The 24,465-nt window shown below is 44.8% G+C and overlaps 1 protein-coding gene across 5 annotated transcripts in view; it reads right to left on the minus strand.

Annotated features, from left to right (window-relative positions):
- The window catches only part of LOC126543014 (uncharacterized), a 56,944-nt gene extending 36,263 nt beyond the window's left edge, over positions 1-20,681 (minus strand). For 4 of the 5 annotated variants that reach the window (XM_072285460.1, XM_072285459.1, XM_072285461.1 and 1 more), the window contains exon 1: positions 17,872-18,821. In XM_072285460.1, coding sequence (XP_072141561.1) covers positions 17,872-18,189 — 318 coding nt within the window. In that variant the 5' untranslated portion in view covers positions 18,190-18,821. Of the gene's footprint in view, positions 1-17,871; positions 18,822-20,503 lie in introns of those variants that run through there. The other variant, XR_011891060.1, reaches the window with a different exon arrangement.
- Positions 20,682-24,465: the final 3,784 nt, after the last annotated feature.

Genomic DNA, 24,465 nt, shown 5'->3' on the forward strand with positions numbered 1-24,465 from the left:
CAGTGGATACCTCGGCATAATTTTTCGTAAATAACTCACGACTTCACAGCTACCGAACGACTGGAAAATTGCAAAGATAATGCCTATTCATAAATCAGGCGACACAGCAGAAATTTCAAATTTTAGGCCCATTTCATTAACTATGTGGTGAACAGGAAGACGAAGAAGGCGCTCTTGTGTCGGCTGTGCGTGCGATCAGCATTCGCCTGCTGCCAGTGCGACTAGACTGTGCCTAGTGCCTTATAATAAATCATCTTAATACATTTGGTGGAGGTGCTGCACTCCCCGACCTCACCCTGGAGCTTCGCAGCCGAACTTTAACATCTGCTCCAGCCGCTACTATGAACGACGCTCCCAACAATCCGCTTGGATTGCGGGCCTCACGCTTCGCTCAAACACCACGCCAGCAGCATCGCTCTCAGTTGAGATTAAGGATTTAATTCGTGAGGAGGTGGCGCGCCAATTGCCTATGCTGCCTCTCAACGATGGACCTCCCCAGCCTGACACATCTCTGGCTGCTCCCATTAGGCGGGCCATTCGCGAGGAACTTGCTGGGTCTTTACTTTTCGCCCAACCCTGCCCTCCCGTGGCTGCACCTCTGACCTATGCAGAAGCCGCCGCGCGACCTGCGCCACCAACGTTCTCGTTTCCGGCGCCAATGCGACTTCAAGCTGCACCTCCTCCCGCGTCGCCTCCCATTCCATCTCGACGCCCAGTTCAAACCCCTTGGCGCACACGCGACAACCGACCCATATGCTTCGCTTGCGGTGTCGCCGGCCACGTTGCGCGCTTCTGCCATCGTCGCATGCCACCTGCTAACGCTACTGTCGCACCGCCTGGATATGCCTGTTTCCACGATACTACTGGGCATGCGATGCTTCCCGACCACGAGTTTTCGCCGCCTCCTCGACGCCCTGTCGGCACCCATCGTTCGCCATCACCACGTCGTCGCTCACTTTCCCCCTTACGTCGCCGCCAGTCACCTAGCGAGGGAAACTAGTTGCTGCAGTTCCGCAGGCACGAACTGCAAGCTTCGCGACTTCTACAAGGCCTGCACAGTCGCCACGCAATTTATTGGACGTTTTGGTCGAAGGAACCGCCGCAATTGCGCTTTTTGATACTGGGGCTGCAGTTTCTGTTATCGACGAAAAGCTTTGTCGCAGCCTCGATAAGGTCACAACGCCGTTAGCTGGTATGCTTCTAAGCACCGCGACTGCGCAGCATATAGCCCCGCTTGCTCAATGTACTGCAAGGGTGGTCATCGACGGCATTGTCTATGTTGTTGAATTTCTCGTGTTGTCATCATGTTCACATGACATTATTCTCGGCTGGGACTTCTTGTCTCACCATCGTGCCATCATCGACTGTGCCCGGGCCGAAGTGGCGCTCTTCCCGCTTGCCGATGCCCCGCTGCCTGACCCCTCTGAACAAAAAGCCTCCAAGCTCACTATTGTGTCCGATACGGACATACCACTTGACATGTGTGTGCTTGTGCCCGTCTCTTGCTCTACCGCGCCAGACGCTACAGTACTTTTTACACCGTCGCCGATTTTTCTACGTCGCAAGGCCCTACCTCTCCCATTTGCTGTCCTCACCACTGTGTCTGGATTATCCTCAATGCTTGTGTGTAACCCCTCTCACTACAATGTGACGTTACTGCGCGGCGAATCACTCGGTCGTGTTCAGCCCCTTGACCCGCTTCACACTCTCAATGTTTCCGACGACACGGCCTGTTATGAACTTGACGCCCTCACTTCTCCCGTGCCGTGCGCATCATCATTGTCGTCGTCGTCGTCAGATGTTCTTGAATCTGTCGTAGACGCCGATCTGCCGCCTCCATATCGCCAGCAAGTTCTCGCGCTTCTTCAGAATTTTCGTTCGTCGTTTGACTGTGAACAACTATCTCTGGGGCGTACGGCAACCGTCACTCACAGCGTACACACTGGTTCCCACCCTCCTTTATGCCAGCGACCATACCGCGTGTCGACAGCCGAGCGACAGATCATTAACGAGCAGGTCGACGACATGCTGCACCGTGGCGTCATTCGCCCTTCCCACAGTCCTTGGGCGTGTCCTGTAGTATTAGTACGCAAGAAGGACGGGTCAATACGCTTCTGTGTGGATTACCGCCGACTCAATAAGATCACTCGTAAAGATGTCTATCCGCTGCCTCGGATAGATGACGCCCTCGACTCCTTGCAAGGCGCGGAGTACTTCTCATCTTTGGATCTTCGCTCCGGCTATCGGCAAGTGCCGATGGCAGATGATGACTGTGAGAAGACAGCTTTCATCACACCCGATGGCTTGTACGAATTTACCGTAATGCCATTCGGGCTCTGCAACGCGCCCGCTACTTTCGAACGTATGATGGACACCATCCTTCGCAACTACAAGTGGAAAACATGTCTGTGCTACCTTGATGATATCGTGGTGTTTTCTCCAGATTTCCCGACGCACCTCGTTCGCTTGCGTGAGATACTGACCTGCCTTACCTCTGCTGGCCTCCAACTTAACATCAAAAAGTGCCGTTTTGCTGCTCGCAAGTTAACAATATTGGGTCACGTTGTATCGAAGGACGGTGTGCTTCCTGACCCAGCCAAGCTTCGCGCGGTCGCAGAGTTTCCGACGCCCACTACTCTTAAGGCGCTCCGCAGCTTTATATGGCTCTGCTCTTACTTTCGGCGTTTCGTGCACAATTTTGCGACTATCATCGCACCACTGACCAATTTGCTTACCGCTACCAATGGCATCTCCCTGTGGTCAACTTCCTGTGACGAAGCCTTCCAGCAACTACGCCGCCTACTTACTTCGTCACCGATTCTTCGACACTACGATCCCACAGCGCCTACAGAGGTACATACGGACGCCAGCGGTATCGGAGTTGGTGCAGTCCTCGCACAACGGAAAGACGGCTATGACGAGTACGTCGTCGCATATGCGAGCCGCACTTTAAAGAAGGCAGAAGCCAACTACTCAGTAACAGAAAAGGAGTGCTTGGCCATTATTTGGGCGCTCGTCAAATTTCGTCCATACCTATATGGTCGCCCTTTTGACATTGTCACCGACCACCATTCACTTTGCTGGCTGTCCTCGTTGAAGGATCCGTCAGGTCGCCTAGGCCGATGGGCACTCCGCTTACAAGAATATGATATCCGCGTCTACCGATCGGGCAGAAAGCACTCTGACGCCGATGCGCTTTCCCGATCGCCGCTACCTTGTGATGTGGCTTCAGTGTCTCCGCTCTTCGCATCCATGTCAGCCTTCAATGTCGCTGATATGCCGGACGAGCAGCGTAAGGATCCCCTGCTTTCAACTATGCTGAATTTCCTCCAAGACCCATCCGCCACACCCTCTTCTCGAACACTTCGTCGCCAAGCCGCTCACTTTACTGTCCGCGACAACGTTCTTTACTGCAGAAATTATTTGCCTGATGGTCGCAAATGGCTCCTGGTGATACCACGACACATGCGTTCTGACATATGCGCTTATTTTCATGCTGCCCCTCATAATGGTCACGCCGGTGTGCTGAAAACGTATACTCGGCTATTTATTTATTTTTATTTCAGAATACTGCCGGCTTCCATTTGGAAGCCCAGGCAGGAGTGGTACAAACATCACGTGATTTCAAACTTTTTCCTCAAGGGGATAGAAAAAAAGTAAAAAAACAGCCTAATAGGCAAAGTAAACACATGCAAATACACAAAAGAAATACGATGATGCCGTCACATTGCTGCCAATAGGAAAGGCGTAATAAATGAGTCATCAGAATATGTAACAAGCAAAGGTACAGTGAATGCGTGACATTACAAGCACGTCTGTACTGCAGATAAGGAATCTGGAGTGGCTGAGTTGACCACGCTTTGCGGAAGAGCGTTCCATTCGCGAATTGTCTTGGGCAGGAAGGAATAAAGATATGCGTTTGTTCTAGCGCGCGGCAATAATATTGTTTGATTGTGCTTACCTCTGGTCAGTCGCGATTTGTTAAATTGCATGTAGTTGTCAAATCTCATTTTAGTGTGGTTGTTAACTATGTTATACATTGCTTGTAGACGGTGCATTTTGCGACGAGTTTCTAGTGTCTGGAGCCCAGATCGCAACCTTAAAGAGGTGACTGAAATGCGCCAATTGTAAGCATTGTCGATAAATCTAAGAGCTTTTTTTTTGTACTCTTTCGATAATGTCTATACCAGCCTTTGTGTGAGGGTCCCAGACTATATCGGCATACTCGAGTGTTGGCCTAATAATTGCCTTATATGCGGTTAATTTGGTAGCACTAGTGCAGTTTTTTAAGCGGTGCTTTAATAACCATAACTTTTTCATTGCTGCCGCAGAAACATACCTAACGTGAGCGGTATAGCTCATCTTGGAATCAATTGTAATTCCAAGATATGTGAATTCCTCTACCTGTTTAATGTCCATATTATTTACCGTGTAAGTGCAAATTAGCGGATTTTTTTTTACGTGTAATAACCATGTGCGCGCATTTCGAGATGTTTAGGGTCATATGCCACTGGATACACCAGTCGTGTATTGCTATTAGATAGTCAGTTAAGCTAGATTGGTCATCGACAGATTGAATGCTCGAGTAAACAATACAATCGTCCGCAAAAAAGCGGCACCACACGGAAAATTTGCAAGCCAGGTCATTTAGGTAGATAAGAAAAAGAAGTGGCCCTAAAACCGAGCCCTGTGGAACGCCCGAAAGTACAGAGGCGAGTGATGAATTCGAAGCACCTATGCTGACAAATTGTTTTCGATGCGTCAAGTACGAATCAAGCCAACGCAAAATTTGTTCATTGCGTATTATGCTGTTTAGCTGTATCATCATTTTTTTGTGTGAAACCCGATCGAAGGCTTTCTCGAAATCTAAAAAAAGAATGTCTACCTGCCCACCTTGATCCAAGATTGCCAGTATTTCGTTGGTCATATGAAGTAACTGCGTAGTGGTAGAAAAGCCACGCCTGAATCCATGCTGACTCTCACTAAAGAAGTCATTATTTTCTAAAAAGGAACTTAAATGCTTAGAAATAAAGTGTTCCATAACTTTAGAAGCGGTGCAGAGTAGGGAGATAGGTATGTAATTTTCTACACTAAGCTTGTCTCCCTTTTTATGGACTGGGACTACCTTGGCGACTTTCCAGTCATTAGGCAGATCCCCTTCGTTTAAACTTTCGTTAAATATTATGAACAGGTATTTCGGCTAAGGCAGCGTTTCTACTGGCACGGCACGTATCACTTCGTGCGCCAGTACGTACGCGCTTGCACAGCGTGCCAACGGTGTAAAATTCCACAGCGCCCTCCTGGTGAGCTACAGCCGCTGCCCTGCCCGGCTCGGCCCTTCGATCGCGTCGGCATAGACCTATATAGGCCACTTCCCTGCAGCTCCTCGGGTAACCGATGGATAATTGTAGGTGTCGACCACTTGACGCGCTACGCTGAGACTGCCGCACTCCCGGCAGCCTCTGCGCGCGAAGTTGCGTTCTTCATCTTGCGGAACTTCGTTCTTCGACAAGGCGCACCACGCGAACTGCTCAGCGACAGGGGACGTGTCTTCTTGTCCGAAGTCATCCAAGCCCTTCTCGCTGCATGCAGCATCGTTCACCACAAGTCTACAGCCTACCACCCGCAAACGAACGGCTTGACCGAGAGGTTCAACTGCACACTCGGTGACATGTTGACTATGTACGTCGCCTTGGATCACAGTAACTGGGACACTGTTTTGCCGTTCGTCACGTATGCCTATAATACGGCCACACAAGCTACCCCTGGCTTTTCGCCCTTTTTTCTGCTGTATGGACGAGAGCCCTCGTGTACTATGGACACAATGCTCCCATACCGACCCGACGCTTCCGAATGCACGCCTGTGTCTGAAGCCGCCAAATACGCCGAGGACTGTAGGCAGCTCGCGCAAACCCTTACGACCGCTGCTCAAGGTCGTCAAAAGCTGCGGCGTGACAGTGGCGCGCTTACACCAGTTTTCCCGACTGGTTCCCTTGTTTGGTTGTGGGTCCCGCCTCACAGCCCTGGCCTTTCGTCCAAACTCCTTGCACGCTATGATGGCCCCTACCGCGTCATAGACCGTACCTCCGCTGTCACCTACATTGTAGAACCTGTGACACCTTCACCCGATCATAGGCATCGCGGGCGTGACACGGTTCATGTCAACCGACTTAAGCCGTGCTATGACCCCCTCATCCTACCTACGCCGTAAGTCGCCAGGATGGCTCCTCTTCTCTCCCGGGGGCCATTGTGGTGAAGAGGAAGACGAAGAAGGCGCTCTTGTGTCGGCTGTGCGCGCGATCAGCGTTCGCCTACTGCCAGTGCGACTAGACTGTGCCTAGTGCCTTATAATCAATCATCTTATTACAACTAGTACATCCTGTAAGCTTCTATAGCACATAATCTTAAAGCACATAATGGTTTATCTAGAGAGCATTGGCTTCTTGTCTCCCTACCAACATGGTTTTCGCAGTGGTTTATCAACAATAACCCAACTAACAGAACTAGTCCACGATCTTGCATATACTATCAATCACCGCGGCCAGACTGACATGATTTTACTTGATCTATCTAAGGCATTTGATTGTGTATGCCATAACAAATTAATCGCTAAAGTTGAAAGTGTTGTTGGGAAAGGGCTCCTTGAGCCTGGATAAAAGAATTTCTAGCCAATCGTTCACAATTTGTAACCTACGAAAAAATGCCACCTAACACTGTCACCATTACTTCCGGAGTTCCCCAAGGCTCAGTTCTTGGGCCATTACTCTTCTTAATAATCTATATTAATGACATCACAGCTAACATTGGTTGTAATATAAAACTGTTCGCCGATGACTGCGTTATCTATAGTGAAATCACTAATTATAACGATAACATCGCACTTAATACATCCCTCAACACTCTGGCTATTTGGTGCTCTAATTGGCAGATGTCAATTAACGTAAAAAAGTCTGTGGTCATGACCGGAACAAGGAAAACAAGACCATATAACTTTACATATGAAATTAACGGCATACCACTAACTAAAGTTGAACAACATAAATACCTGGGAGTTACATTAACCTCAGACCTCAGGTGGGATAAACACATTTCGAATATCACGGCAGGAGCATTACGCAAACTATTCTTCCTCAAAAGAAGCCTTGAGCTCTCTACAACATCAACGAAGCTACTGGCCTACACAATGTTCGTTAGGCCGGTTCTCGAATATGCAAATACAGTCTGGTTTCCTCATACAACAACTAAGATAACAAAATTAGAGGCAGTACAAAGAAAGGCTATAAGGTTCATTCACAACAAATATATACGCACTGACTCACCGACTAATCTTCTAACGCAGTCTGGATTGCAAATGCTATCTACCAGGGCAAAACACGCTCGCCTGAAGTTCTTGTTTCAGCTTCTAAAAAATAACTATAAGATAGATGTGTCCAGGTACATTTCATTTTCTGAGGCTCGAAAAACACGTAACAAACATGCGCACACTTTAACAGAATACACATGCAACAATGACACGTTTAAGTATTCATTCTTCCCCCTTACAATTGCTGAATGGAACCGACTTGATCCTGCTATAACCGCCATCGAATCGTTGTCCGAATTTACTTCACAAGTGGAAGCTGCAGTGCGTAAATAAAACAATTTATCATCGCACGTGTCATCGTCAGAAATTTCGCATTGTGTTGCTTTCGACTTCCCACTTTTCTTTTTCCATTTTTGTTTGATTGTCGTTATGTGGACATATGGTACACTGCGTTCCCAAAATAAATTTTCATTACTGTACTACTGCTAGTTATAACTGCCATTTCCTGCTGATTGCTTGCCTAGATTGTTCTTTCTTTTCCCATTCGTGTCTTCTCGCTCTCAAAGTGTACGCTTTAAAGCGTATCCCTTCACACAACTTTAAAATTTCTTCACGCATTAAGTGTTATCTTTCAGTTCGCTCCTATTTTATGTATAAACTAGTTAATTACGTGTTCTTAACTGCCAGAATCATGTTAATTAACTGTCATGTGAAAACTTGCATTTTTGTTTCTAAACTCAGCTTCTTTCTTATATTACTATCCTCGGGCAATTGTTTTCTTTTTTCTTCCTTTTTTCAATTAACTGTTCTGCCTAAATGCGTATTCATATACATGTCTACTGTATCGCCCAACTGCCACGCTCTCAAATGAGTAGCAGTATTGTAAATAAAATAAATAAATAAAATAATGGCGAAAGTCGAATTCTTTATTCAACAGAAAATTATAAAATGCTTGCTTTGCTGCAACTATTTGTTTTCAAGTTTCAGTGCAGTTGGCAGTGAAGTTTCATGAGTAAAACTGGTTCAGCAGTGAAATGAACTGTACCCCAGACTTTTGAAGAGTGAAATGCTCAGACTCCATACACTTTGTCCATGTCTGTTGCACACCTCATTGCTTCTGCCGATAAAAGGCTCTTCAAGAACAGCAGACTCTCCGGATCTATCAAGTACGACGCATTGTTGAAAAGGCCACATGACGATGATTTTGTTTGCTTTTGTGATTGGCTGGCTAAGTAACACAACCCCGCGCGGTTCATGTGCCATGGTTGCTATGTATTCTACTATAGAAATCTTTAATTTACATTTTCACTTGTTTACTTGTTCTTGGCAGTGTTCTTCGTGCGGTTCTTTCCAGTGTGAGTCCATTTGATGGGGTTCCTTGTTTGCCATGTAAAGGAGAGGTGCATCTCACAGGCCTACCTGTGAGATGCACCTTATTTCATTTCTCTTTTTGCGTTTATGTGTCTTTATGGTGAATGGTCGGCATTATTCACATTTGTATAATAAAGGTACCCTTCCCCTAATCTGCATAGGAAGGAGACCTATGGTTGCCCCCCCCCCCCCCCCAAAAAAAAAGAATTACTGCATACGCGCCTGCTCTGTTGCCATTGATAAAATGACACAGAGGAATGCATAGAGCAAACTTTAGAGTCTGAAGGCTCGCATCGACGTCACTGGTTGTCCTTTCCCATTATGCACCATTAAAAGCACTCATTGGGGTTAAAACAATGTTTGACTAGTTACTAACATATTTCATAGTTTCCTTCCAGTGCAGACCCTCACTCCAGGATGCTGTAGGTCACACTGAACATTAATTTCGAAGTTTCAGTGCACTTCCTGAACCGCTCCCACTGCCATATCCATCCACAGTAATTTTGGGTAGTTATTCCCGTAAAACTTCCGGGTTCCTTGCCTTGGCACTCAACCTCAGTACACTGTAGCTACTAGTATAGATGAGAAAATTATGCTGTATAAACAGAATGAAAGGCAATTTCCTAAACATGCAAAAGCATGCAAGTTCCTTTAATGCGCAAAAAGCATGGATAGCAGGCATATTTCTAATTTAGTGTGTTCACTGTGTGAAAGCTTACATTTACAATATGGAAGCACAGAACAAATGTTTCAAAGCATTAATTACATCCTTGAGCTTAATAATTAACATTAAAAAATTCTGTATAATTTGGGCAATTTAATCTTACACATAAAACCAATTCATTCAGTTTTGCAGACACTAAGTGGGCTCACAAGTTTTACTATGCCTTTTGGAAGGATGACACAGGAACATAATTTCTGCTGCAAAATGTTTTCCAGTAAAACATCCAATTGGGAAGAAAAGCATTCTTAAAACAATACAGGGTTATCAACTTACTTATCCCAAATGAATTATGCAGTAATTTTTTACCAGTGTCTTTTATAGTTCTTTCAACAAAGAAATTATTGCCATGTGATGCTTTGTGCACTACACACAAAATTCAGTGAATGACAATGTCATTCATGCTTAAAATAAAAAAACACTGCTTCCCAAGTGTTGCTAGCGGCTACTTCCTAATATAGGTTATAGGCACTCAAAGTTCAAAATTTTCAAGTGGAAATGAGAATGAAGAAAGGCAAATAAGGAGGTTAAAGTGAAAACACTGTATTAGGCACACCTGCAACTAATAGAGAAGAAAACTCAACTAACAACTCCATGGAGGTAATAGCAGAAGTGACAAAGTATGGAAAAAAATAAACGAAGCACTAAATCGGAAGTCAGTCGATACACAAACAGATACGTTGAACATTGATTGCACTTTTGTAGGTGGTACAGAACTTGCAGACCGTTTTAACAATCTTTTTGTTAAAGTAGGATGCATAGATCACGACATTCAAGATACAATGCATGCCACTTCATTAAGAGAATCTTTATTCCTAAAGATTACTAGCATCCCTGAGGTGATTACAACATTTTCATCCTTGAAAAATAGCCATAGTCGAGACGTAGATGATTTAGAAATTAGGCCAATTAAGTACGTCATAGACTTATTTGCACCTGCAGTAATGCACATTTTTAATATTTTCTTGTCAACCGGAGTTTTCCCGCGTAATATGCAGGTAGCGAGAGTAATAGTTCACAAAGGAGGTGACAAAAATAATATGAGCAATTATTGGCCAGTATCTATACTTCCTGTGCTATCAAAGGGACTCAAGAAAATTGTTAACTTTTGTACTATTAAATTTTCGCAAAAACATAGCCTGCTAACCGACTGTCAACACGGGTTTAAGAAAAAGCGGTCTATGGAAACTGCTTTAAGTATTCGCAACTTTCACGTACGGTGGCGCCGTCGTGCGGCGGCGGCCGGAAACAATCGAAAGATTATACGCGCCGCTGGCTGCCGCCCGTTCGGGTAGCGCATTGGTGTTGTGTACGCTTTTCCTTCACTTTTGGGTGATGTTTTAACGCGTTCAAAGCTCCCGTGGGATCGTGAAGGACACTTGACATGCTCAGAATGATCAAACGTAGAAGTAACCGTATTTGCTGCGTGCCGCGCGGTAGTTATGCGGTAGGTGATGTGAGCTTTCACTCATTCCCACCGGCTGCGTCTATGAGGAAGAAATTGATTATTACGCTGCGGATTGGCAAAGCTGTCACAGAAGCGATGAATGTTTGCAGTGCGCACTTCATGCCGGAGGACTTTTTTTTTTTTGGAATACGACAGATGACTTACGATTCCGAGCCCTTGAAATCGCGAATAGACGCACCTCGATAAAGACACAGGCATAGCTCTATATTACGTGCAGGGAAAGAAATAATGCTCAATCTTAACTCAAATGTGTTGTAGGATGATTGATGCTTGCGTTCTTGCCACTCATGCCTTTGCGGCTGCGTTGGAGCGCTTTCTCCGTGAAGCCTTGTACCTGCTTCAAAATTTCTTGTTCTCGTTTATGCATTCGTGCTCTGCAACGCCATTTTCGAACAGAGAGATGAGTTTCTCGTTTGTGCACCGAAGCAAAGTGACGCAGGCGTCGAGGGAACTGGAATTCGTACCTCGTCTGGCACTTCGATGCGCGGCTGCAAGGTGTGCACAGGCGCGCATGACTGCACTTGTAAGCTAACAAATCCTAGTCCAAAAAACGTTAAACTACTGTGCAGTGTTCGCGTAGCGAACCCTCAGCTGATCTGCGTGTATATTATTTTATAAAGATAACTGGAAGAATGAAGGGAGCATTGCCACAGACCGGTAAATATCGCCTATGTATCGCTTGATCTGGCAAGACGCGGTAGGACTCACGCAGGCTGTAAAACTACGTCAAGAGTGTAGCTTGCACAGCACGCATAAAGCAGAATAACTAAACTACAAGGGTGAACGGTTATCGTATTAGCTCGCAAAAGCGGTCCGGTATGGTTTTTTGTTTACTTCTCGTGTTCAACATCTAGCTTTGTGAACACGGGCAGTGATAACTAGACAAGAAATTTTCGCACACAAAACGCTACTTTAGGGCTGCTTTTCACGCCGTCGATGTAAAGGACTTCGGTAGCGCGACACCAGGAAGGTTTCTTTTTTTCTCGACACGGCGGCTTATTCAAGCGGTCCAAGTAACAACTTGCAGAGAGCACCACACCGTATAAACGTTCATGCTACCCGTTCAAAGAGGTCAAATTAATAGAATAGCAAATAGAAAGCACGGTCACTTCTCTTAATAACACCGTCATGGTAAAACTGAAAACACAGCTCGTGTGGTTTGCTTCGAAGCCGCGAAGTTTGTATGCAAAGGCCTTCAACAGTCACGGACGTCGACGTGCACGCTTTTATGCCGCAGCACACACGATGACCAGCGTCAGGACTTCCTCGCCTTCAAGCAGGCTTCGAATCCTGCGTTCTGCTCACCCAATGTGAGCCATTACGCAGGCTAACGACAGCGGGTGTTTAAATTGAAGAGACATTTCAACATGACGACGCGAAACAACATGTCACTGAGCAAGACGACCGCAGCACTGCACCAGACTGCACCGACTGCTCTAGTTCTTAATCTCTCGGACAGCCATGTTGGATTTAAGGTGGCGCCCCCTATAGGCCGTGAAAGTTGCGAATACAGAAGGAGCTTATTCTAGAGAACACTGACAAAAAATTTCTGACTTTAGGGTTATACTTAGACTTCAGCAAAGCCTTTGATAGGGTCAACCAGAAATTGCTGCTGATAAAGCTGGAAAAATATGGCTCCCGAGGAATAACACTTGAACTTATCAGATCTTATTTAGAAAGCAGACATCAGTTTGCTGAAATTAATGAGAACAGATCGCAGATAAAATCTTTGACAGCGAGTGTGCCCCAAGGTAGCATTTTTGGCCCGATACTTTTCCTGTATTACATTAATGATATTGTACAAGTGAGCGATATGTGTAAATTTGTCACGTATGCAGATGATTGCTCTGTTTTCTTTACAGGTAAAGATTTAAAAGAAATAACGCCTATAGCAAGCTCCGTTTGTTATGGACTTCGAGCATGGTCTAAGGCAAACGGCCTCATCCTCAATGAAACCAAAACAAAGTGCGTTATTTTTCATCCTCTGGGAAGTTCTACTACATTGCCAGATAATATTGTGTGGGGTCTGTATAAAATTAACCTTACGTCATCCATAAAAACCCTAGGCATAATACTCGCAGAGCATATGTCCTGGAATGAACACGTTAGTCATGTTTGCTCAAAGGTACGAAAAGTTGTTGGTGTGTTAAATTGCAATTGAAGTGCATTACATTTTCAAGTTAAGTGTCTCATTTATCATGCTCTTCTCCATTCACACCTCAGTTATTGTTCACTTATATGGGGTAACACTACAGCGCTAAATATTCAAATGCTGGAAATACTTCAAAAGAAAGCAATTCGGGCGATAGCGAACGTTTCTTTTTTTGAGCATACGCAAGAGCTTTTCCAACAAAACAGAATAATCAGAGCCCGTGACATATATAAATTCAAAACATTACTAAGCTATAGAAATGCTATGCTGGGAAAACTCGATTCATTCCTAGCCCCGGCAACTCTACAACAAAATAGAAGTGCATATTCATATCGTCACCAGGCACCATGGCAGATCCCTTTCTCACGTACTAATTATGGCTGCCAATGCCTTAAACATACACTACCGTCCCTACTTAACTATTTTAACCAACAACATGTTCATGTGTTATCTCTAAACAAAACTAAAATATTGGATTTGATCTTATGGATGTGTATTGTTAACTGCTCCAACAGTTCCGCAGAACTTATCATATATTCTCATTTTGTTTATACATTCACACTTGTAACTACTATTCCTAGAATCCGGGTTTTCGCTGCAGTGATTGTGCCCGAACCACGTGGCAGGGTTTCGTGTTGTAAACTGGATGCTGCAAAGGGCGTCTTCGCGTTTGTTAAAATTCAAGGATGATGACACTCTGGGCTACGTTGCCGTGATGTCTGTCGCGAAAGCAGCAGCCTATATGCAGATTTTCTTTTTTTATGTTTTTTAACATAGATGCACATATATATTTGCAAGTATGTAAAATAATTTCTGAAAAAAAAGAATGTTTCCTGATGGTAACTTAACTTGTGTTTATTGTAAACTTCTGTGAAATTTGTTATAATTATATATGTATGTGTGTGTATGTATATATATGTATACATATATTGCTTTTGCATTCTTATTTATTTATTTATTTTACAATACTACAGGCCATCGTCGGGCCCATGCAGGAGTGGTTACAACATGGAATACAGTACAAAAAAAGAATAAAGCGAAACTAGTGTATCCAAAACAAAGAGCATTAGCACACACAAAAAAGAACACACTCAATAAATATATACACTGTTTAAATAAGCCGTCTGGGAAGCAGGAGAAACAGCGTTTACCATAAGAATGCATCTACAGAGGCTGCATATGAAATACAGGTAATATCACCATTCGAATTCCAGATTCTCAATACTGTCAATAATTGCGTTGGCAGATGGGCAATTTACGGCTCTAGAGGGTAGTATGTTCCAATGGGAAATGGTGTGTGGGAATAAAGAGTACTTGTGAGTGTTATTATGGCTGGGATGGTGTCGTATTGATTTATTATGGTTGGTTCGGGCAGAAAGTCTGAATGGCGCTTGAATGTATGTTGCTTGTGGTATTCGATAGGAGCCGTGATAAAGTAAGTATAGAAATTTTAATCTGGAAATCATTCTATGTTGAGCCAGTGATTGAATGTTAGCCTTGACGCGCAGGTTCGTAATGCTCGTTTGACGTGAATATTGTGAATATATAAATCTCAATGCTAAGTTCTGTATGCGTTCTAGTTTCTCGGTTAAATACTTCTGGTGCGGGGCCCAAATAATGTCAGCATACTCTAAAGAGGGTCTAATGAGGGTTTTGTATACATTTAATTTAACACTAGGAGGTGTGTTTCTAAGTTTTTTTCTCAAGGAATGTAGTTTACCTAAGGCCTTGTCATATATGTTATTTATATGAGTTTCCCAATTTAATTTCGTTGTAAGAGTGACCTCGAGATATGTGACCTCCTCGTATTTTCTTAGTGATATATTGTTTATTGTGTATGTAAACTGAAGCACATTTTTCTTGTGAGTGAAGGAGATACTGGTAGTTTTTGATGCATTCAGTTTCATCCCCCAAATGTTGCACAAATTTTGTACAGCAGCTAACAAATCATCTAGTTTTACCTGATCCTCTCTGGTATTCACTGTTGCGTACACTACGCAATCATCGACGAATAGGCGGCTGAACGCATGAACGAATATCGTTGATACAGATCAGAAATAGGAGGGGCGGAAGAACCGAGCCTTGTGGAACACCAGAAAAAACGTTGACGTAATCAGACGTAATATCATTCACAGCTACGCATTGCTTTCTGTTTTCGAGATAGTTCTTGATCCATGATACTGTTTTCTCGTGTACACCAATGGCAATTAGTTTAGTAATAAGATCTGGATGAGGAACAACATCAAAGGCCTTTGAAAAATCTAAGAAAATGGCATCTATTTGGCTTCTGTTATTTATTGTGGTAGCTACATCATGGGTTAACTCAGCTAACTGAGTAATAGTACTTAGACCTGAACGGAATCCATGTTGCCGGCTGTATAGTAGGTTATTATTCTCTAAGTGCAATATTATGGCCTTATAAATAATATGTTCGAACAATTTACTGGATGCACATGTTAATGAAACAGATCTATAGTTACTTACGTCGAGTTTAGAGCCAGATTTGTGCACAGGTATTACTTTGGCCCTTCGCCAGTCGTCAGGTATCACTGAAGTTTCCAAAAATCGCCTGTAAATTACGTATAAGTATTTTGACATCCAAACTGCATGTTTTTGCAAAAATGCATCTGATATAAGATCAGGGCCACAGGGTTTCTTTACATCCAGTTTTTGTAAGAGTCAAAGAATTCCTTGTTGGTCGATATCTATTTCAGGCATTGGATTCTCGAAATGATAATGTAGTTCTGTTAAATACAGATAGAAAAAATTCATTAAATTTGCTTGCTATGACGTCAGGCTGAACAACCGTCTCGTTTGAAACAGCAATCTGCGATACGGTGTGCCACTCCTTCGATAGGTAGCACCAGGATTTTTGTGGTTTATTCATCATGTAAGAAGGCAGAGTAACAGTGAAAAAACGCTCCTTGGCCATATGTTTATCTTATCTTGTAATAAGCGTACGAGATCTTGAAGGTCACGTGTGGTTTTCTTTCTGCGCTTCCTTTTAATTTTTCGTTTTAAATGTATTATTTCGCGCGATACCCAAGGATGTTCTCTGTTCACTTTTTTCTTTCTGGAGGGAATGTAGTTTTCTTCACAAAAGTGTACAATATGCTTAAAACGTAACCATAATTCCTTTACGTCATGAAGTAATGAAACCTGCAGAAAGCAGGCGTTTAAATATTCTGAGATAGCATTGTCATCCGCTCTTGAGTAATCCCTGATAACAGCAATCGATGGCTTAACGCGTTCACAGTTTCATAAAATCGGACAGGAGAATACAATAGTTTTATGGTCCGAAATGCTGTTTTCAACGTTTAATGTGTTATTTTGAAATAGACTGCTTACGAACATCAGATCAAGCACAGAACATGACGGACCAGCTATTCTAGTCGGTTCGGAAACTAGCTGGTCTAGAGAGAAGGTAAATGACATGAACAATAGTGATTCAGCACTTTTTGCGTCGGAGCTGTTGTGCGAAAGATTAGACCAATTGATTCCTGGTAAATTGAAATCACCCGTGATAATAATATTGGAACGTGAATAAGTGTGTTGTGCAATGTAATCATGCATAACGTCTAGGTATTCAGGGGGCGCATTCAGAGGTCGGTATACGCCACCCAGAAATATGCTTTTTCCATTAAATGTAAGGTTACACCATACGCTTTCATGGTCAGGTATGCTGTTTAAAACTGTGAATTTTATGTTAGATTTAACTGCGACAGCTACACCTCCCCCCCCCCCCCCCCCCCGCGATTCTCTGTCTTTCCGTATGAGCCGATAAGAAGGTGGAAACACTTCGGAATACTGGACGCTTTCCTGAAGCCAGGTTTCCGTGATGACTATAACGTGCGGTTGATGGGCTGCAACTATGCTTTCAAGTAGGCTGGACTTATTGACTACGCTGCGCACATTCAGTGATAACACTCTGATACATTTCGTACGTTGTTGTCACGTGCCATCACAAGCTGCTGGGCCAGCGTGTGCAGAAGTTTTCGGTTTAGATAGTTCAATTCTTCTGACCTCACACTCATCCATATAAAGGTGTTGCCATTTATTTTTAGTTTATCAAATGACAGAGATACCTTTGCCCCTTTCGCCTTTTCACTTACTGCAGAACACCATAATTTAGCACGTGTGTTGCATACTTTCTTTGAGAAATCCTCGGATATTGAAATCTGGGTGTTTTTTACCTTCAAGCAGCTTGATAATATTTTGTTTTTCTCAGCGAAGTTGAATAGCCTGATAATAACGGGGCGTGCCCTTTGGCTTTGCTTTGTACCAATTCTGTGAACTCGTTCTATTGAGTTAATTTCTATTCCTAGGATCTTCTTAAGTATACCGTGCACTTCTTCTTCAAGTGTTTAAACATCTTCATCAGAGCTCTCTCTTAAGCCATAAATTACTAGGTTATTCCGCCTACTTCTATTTTCTAAATCATCGACCTTCGATGCCAGAAATTCTACTTGCATCATGGTAGATTTACAAGATTCCTCGCAGTGTACTATCCTGTCTTCGCATTCTTTCTATAATCCCCTTTCATTCACAATAACTGTCATTCTTTCTTGCAAATCTGCAACAATTGTCTCCACATGCTTGATATTTGAAGACAGTTGTTTCAGTGTTTTGTTCGTTTCCTTTTGTTCTCTTAGAATGTGTTTCATTAGTCCCCGCTGCGAACATTCATCTGAATCAGAGTAAGGGCCTGGATTTTGTTCATCTCCGGATGTTAGTAACATTAAGCGGACAACATTAAAACAACCCCGCAAAATAACAACACAGCATTGTGGACTTGGGAGCACCGTTAACGTTACGCCGTTGTCTCTAACTGAAGAGACTAAATGCTGGTCACTAACCTGTGCGATCAGAAAAAATTTGATCAGCATCCGTGCTCGTTCGGTGCTTCCAAGTCCACTGAAGGGAACGTCGAAAAGGCTGCTGCTTTTATCCGGGAGCCACGATGTCTCCGTCGACGTCACCGTGCTGGTCAGGTGGTCCCAGTGCAGTGCACGTGGTACAGCTTCCTGCGACTTGTTTTGTCCGATGAAGCCAGCAGGGCAGACAGCCGGAGGTAGCAGTAGATAGGCCTGATGCAGTGCATGCTCAGACCCTGCGTCGACGAATCCGGTCCTCGACAGCACGATCTGTGCGATCAGAAAAAATTTGATCAGCATCCGTACTCGTTCGGTGCTTCCAAGTCCACTATGATATATGCAACTGAGTCTGTGTTAAATAATAATATGCAAGATAACAGATTATAATTGTATACTGGGAGTCATTTGACACAACTGTATTACAACTAGTTTCCATGTAATAACATGAAAATTTCTATATGTATTTGTGTTTAAAAAACTCTTATATCCACACTTTATGCGTAATTGTATTGCTACACCAGCCGCTTCCGTGCCTGTCTGGGAGACCGGAACTTTGTCAAGCCGAAGAGATTTCGGCTTTTTTCCCGGCTCTCCCTTTTTCACCTTGTATCCAGTGGTAAAAATAAAAATCATGATGATGATGATGTAGAACTGAAATGCCACTGTACTGAATTTTGTTAAACTGAAAGGCATTTGCATTGGGTTGAATGGGGTTTCGATGGGGGATACAAAAAAAGTTCGTACAGCTGAATAATTTGCTTAAGTGACGTTCAAGTGGTAGTTTACTGTATATTGGTTTTCTTGGATAAAAGATTTAGTTGGAAACAGTGCCTTGTATGTCCTCATTTTTTCTGAAACATTGCTCGATGAACAAGAGGCGCAAAAAGACGCCTTTCTATTTTGTCTCTTCCGACCTAACTGGCATTTGGCGAATACCTCTTCCGTGCGGGAGAAAGTAAGGAGGGGGGGGGGGGACAACAATCGTTCGCGCCAGTGCACTGCGCCAGCAACACCCAAGGAGACGCACGAGGAAAACTTGTACGCGACGCACAGATCGCCATCTATAAGATTTTTATAATGAGTGGGACATTGCACCAAACTGGTAGCCCATGACGGTGAGGTGCTCATTGTTACCAACCTTCTAGTGAAAAAAACATACTATTGAAGAACTCCCAAGAAAAGAAATGTATAGATATATATAGAGTGAAATGCACATTATTGCAGGGACCTGAACTTTAATCAAAGTGGTGACAATAGTGGTCAAAGTTTTCTTATTATTTGTACTAATGCAATGTGAAGATGGGGATCACGATCCTGGCAACGAAAAATGAAAATCAATGATGACAGCGGTCATTGTCAGCTTAAAGAACTGTGTGGACAGACAGACATGGGAAACCAGCACTCACGTGGTGTCGGAGTAAAGCTGGGCTGAGCCAAATAACTTATAAGGGCTGTGGCGCACACGATAGCTGTGCGCGGGTATGATATACTAGAAATCATCAAGCAGTATCTGCCACATGGTGTTAGCGCATGCTGCCTGGACTAATAGATCTCCCACCGAGCTCCTACATCTACACGAATACACAGCTACAAAATGCATGCCGAGATGCAGGATCCGTCCAGTAAAGGGAACAAGTTCGCCAGTCGCTTAATATGACATTGACCGACACCTACAGAAGTCGCTTAATCATTTAAATAATTAGGTGAGAATGACTTGGTTTGACAGGCAAGATTCTGACTGGTGTTGTCGCTTTTTGTGACTATTGTCGCGGGCCGCTTTTTAAGTCGGGACGATAGATTGGATTTTTTACAAGCACTGCTCCAGGAGGGCACATGCAACCGGAGGCCTCAGGAGAGGACCTGAGGTTATAATAAAGCAGGCGGCGCAGGATCCCCAGGGCACCCAAGGGGTAGTGGGGAGATCAAAGCTGGAAGCAGGATGGCCCGTAGGATTGGAGTGGCGGAGGCCTAAGCGTGCTGGACTTAAAATAAATATAATTACGTCCAGCCACCAACTTGTGATGCCAAGACTTCTGCAACAGCAGTCAGAAGTTTGCCGTTTGACATACTAAGGCAGCAGCGGAAGCGGACGAAGACACAGAAACGTGAAAAAGAGACCCCACGCTACAAGTTAGTAGTATTTTAATATTTAAATTATGGCAATTGAATAACGCGCAACTGAGCCCTCTCGAAGCGTTCGACGCATGGAAAAATTCGCGAGGACGGTAAGATACCAGTGTGACAGGGGCACAAGCAAGGAACGAAAACGCACACACAGGGCAAACTGTGAAGATGCTATATATTTTGCTATATATGTAATATATGCTATATCTATCAAGTGACTAGTGCAATGTTATAATCTTCAAAGGTCGCAATGCTTTCGCAATGAAATTGTTGACAGTGTGCGCTGTGTGTGTATCTTGTGTTCCGGCTCACTGCTCATCGCGATCACGCCCGATCGTGATCGAATTTCGCGGTCGTGATTGCCTTCTTTGGACAAAATGAGCGAGAGACCCAATCACAGTCGAGAATTTCGATCCGGATCGGTGCCGATCGCGATGAGAAGTAAACGTGTGACACTGGTAGTGACAGGGCAACGCCATATCATACTCGCCTTCACGGGAGACCACTGACCAAACGACAACAATCGTTCGCGCCAGTGCACTGCGCCAGCAACACCCAAGGAGACGCACGAGGAAAACTTGTACGCGACGCACAGATCGCCAGCCGACACATGGCAAAATGCCGGCACGCCAGGGCACGCCTAGGGACAGAACGACCAAAGAAACTGCTCCTCCATGGTACCTAGGCAAAGGGAGAAATATCAAGCGCAAACGCCCCCAGATTTTCTGTCTCGCACCCGCTGAAACGACTGGCCAATCCCGTGAACTGGCGTTTCCTCTAACGACCGTCTCGTGAGAGCGGCGCCCTGACGGGACCAGCCGAATGGGAACCGCATTGCGAGAGTTCTCTATAGCTCTAGAAAGCGGCCTTACAAATGTGCCATTAATATTCTTGCCCCGGGGGGTAAAAGGGACATAGACTCTTCCGAATAAAATCAAGATTTCGTTGGATGTGCCCTTCTTCAAAGGAAAGCGCCAAGGAGGGTTTTCCCTTATTCAGCCACTGTTTTTAACGAAGACAATTGGTTTCCGTTGGGGATTTCCACAGGAAAATACAAAATTAGGCGCCATAATAGACAGCCAACGGGAAGAAACAAACACGACAGAGCGCTAACTTCATACACAAAGAAATATATCGGAAGCGATACAGGGTTCCTTGATCTTTAGCACGCCTGTTTAACCCTTCATGTAATGGCCGACGTATTATTCTTCCTACGTTGAGTTTGATGCCTCAAGATTTCGATTTAGGCGTCCGAACCTAACGCATAGCCTACAGTAGCGTTTTTGATAACGTGGACTGAGTTTCGATTAGTAGATAGTTAACGAAGCAGTTAATTGCTATTCTAAGCATATAGGCTTTTACTGGAACATTTCATTGCTTCCTTGCACAAATGGTGTCTCCTTAGCCAGAATAAAGGTGAAGTACTTGTTCAATGTTTCCTTGACGTGTAACGGCGTTCCGGCATTAGAGTGTCGAAAAATATGTTCGTGCAATCAAGGCAGCGCATTCGTTACGTCAACTCGGCAAAATGTTCACGCTTTGGGATGAGTAAGTGCAGGTTTACAGTTCGCGCTCGGTCTAACTTCTCTCTCGTGCGTTACCTTTTATTGCGAGTAATTTTGTATCGGTGCATTGTTGATCACACTGGCTTCTATAGGGTCCCTTTTATTTAGGCCGACGATGGTAACGGCGGTGATTGTGGCCCGCAAGTCTCTCCCAAGCCTGGAGGACGGGAGTCCCTGGCCGCTCTTCTCGAAGGCTTCCAACTACTCGTTCGTCGACCTCGCACACTCCGGGTTCACGCTTGGCGGCACCACTCCCGACTGTCCCTTGCTAGAGATCATGAGGATGATCTTGAACCCGGACAAGTCGGACCGGCGAGCTATCGACAGTGCTTGGACGCCCGAAGTCATCAGCTTGGCACTGGACATGCTTGCCGCGATACCGGCGCGAGCTCTTGAGATCGCCGCCACCACTCATGCCCATGCTTACAGAGGCCCATGAATATGCCATACGCTCGAACCCTCCAGTGTTCACTGCGCCTTTCGGGGTGTTAAAAAGGTATCAGCTTGCAACACGTTGTGCGTCGTTAATGAATTGCCCATCTGAGGGGCGTTTGTTTTCATTACAGTGGTTTCACCAAGATAAATTGCAAAGAATAAGGGCAACACTGGACTTTAGTCTACCAAGGGAGCAGGCTGGTTTCAGGAAGGGACACTTTACAATGGATCACGTCCATGTCATCGATCAGGTAATCGCGAAATCTATAGAGTACAATCAGCCTCTCTATATAGCTTTCACGAATTAAGAAAAGGCGTTTGATTCAGTAGAGATAGTAGCAGTCATAGAGGCATTACGTAATGATGGAGTACAGGACGCTTACGCGAATATCTTGGAAAATATCTACAGATTCCACAGCTACCTTAATTTTCCACAAGTAGGAAGACACGTATAAAGGCGTCCGACACGGAGACACAGTCTCTCCAATGCTATTCACGGCGTGTTTGGAAGAAGTATTCATGTTATTAAACTGAGAAAACTTAGGAGTGAGGATTAACGGCGAATATCTCAGCAACCTTCCATTTGCAGATGACATATTGCGCTGTTCAGCAACACAGGGGACGAGTTACAACAAATGAGTGAAGACCTTAACAGAGAGAGAGTAAGAGTGGGGTTGATTAATATGCAGAAGACGTAGGTAATGATAAATAGCCGGGCAAGGGAACAATAGTTCAATATGGCCAGCCAGCCTCTAGAGTCTGTGAAGGAGTACGTTTACCTAGATCAATTACTCGCAGGGCACCCTGATCATGAGAGGGAAGTTCGCAGAATAATAAAAATGGGTTGACATACGGCAGACATTGTAAGCTCCTTACTGGAAGCTTACCATTATTACTGAAAAGGAAGGTATACAATCAGTGCATTTTACGAGTGCTGACATATGGGGCAGAGACTTGGAGACTGGAAAGAAGCTTGAAAACAAGCTAAGGACCGCGCAAAGAGCGACGCAACGAAGAATATTAGGCGTAACGTTAAGAGACAGGAAAAGAGCGGTGCGGATCAGAGAGCAGACGGGGATAGCCGATATTCTCATTGACACTAAGAGAGAAAGATGGAGCTGGGCAGGTCATGTGTGGCGTAGGTTATATGACCGGTGGACCATTAGGGTTACAGATTGGGTGCCAAGAGAAGGGAAGCGCTGTCGAGGACGGCAGCAGACTAGGTGGGGTGATGAAATTAAGACATTCGCAGGTGCCAGTTGGAACCGGTTGGCGCAGGACAAGGGTAATTGGAAATCGCAGGGAGAGGCCTTCGTTTTGCAGTGGAAATAAAATAGGCTGATGGTGATGCTGAAGATGACAAACCCATTAAACAAGGCACTGAACGACCCTTTACACGCGTTTTCTTTTGTATCTTGTAGAACTATTCACATTTGCACAAAGGAATAAAGTGGGCCACCTGAGCGAAATTAGTCGTAAATGTAGAATTTAGAGGCAGCAGACGGAGGAATACCGCGCAGGAAGTTATCTGATCTTGCATTTGAGTGCAGGGGTATACCGACGTTGAGGGGGACTTAGAGAAATGAAAATTTATTTACATTATGCGCAGAAATAGAAGGACGCAAAACAGTAAAATGCCATCGACGGCCAGAAACAAATCGAACGCTGGGGCCTGCGGCAAGAAGAACGTCTCTCTCTTTTCCGATGGTTCCTTTTGTTATAGCCCCTTCAGTCTGTCGGGGTCACGTTATTTTCAGCCAGTCGTCGAGCCTATGCAGGTGTCATTTTGATCCAATCGCCAAGCCAGAAAAGGTGTCTTTCACTGTCATCCAATCGTAGGGCCCGTGCAAGTGGCGTCATGTTCGGCCAATGGGGACACTCCACGGGCTCTATTCTTCGATGGCTACCTCCGTCGGGCGTTGCCTCTCCGCCTAGAAAGCGCTCCGGTGGAAGGGACGGGTCGTCTTGACCGGCGTTCCTGTGCAGCAAGCCGCATTTTCCGTGACGAGGGTCGACGACCTCGAACCGTCCCGGCTTCCAGTTGCCTTCCGGGAAGCGTCACGCAGGGGAAAGACAAAAGCTCCCCGCGCAGCAGACGAGGGTGGGATTGCCAAACAGCCTGGCAGGTTCGGTGGCACGGTGGACGCACTCCTGCGCACCGTAGTTGCTGTGCGACGGCGGTGCGCAGAGAGAGACAAGAACCATTAACCATCACGTTTGTGACAGTATTGGGCATATTGTTAGCAGACGTTGTAGAGCGCTACGGACTTTTCCAGCTAACTCAACCGGATCTCCCAACGCGAATCGGGAACAGCGTGTCCCAGGACACTTCCCCCGACCTCACGTTCACCAACAACGAAAGTGAGACGCGATGGACGAACCTAGGTGAAAACCTAGGAAGTGATCACTATATCTTAAGCATATCGGTTAATGCAGCCAGGATTCGAAGAGC

Source organism: Dermacentor andersoni, chromosome 11, assembly GCF_023375885.2.
Source record: "Dermacentor andersoni chromosome 11, qqDerAnde1_hic_scaffold, whole genome shotgun sequence".
Taxonomy (NCBI): domain Eukaryota; kingdom Metazoa; phylum Arthropoda; class Arachnida; order Ixodida; family Ixodidae; genus Dermacentor; species Dermacentor andersoni.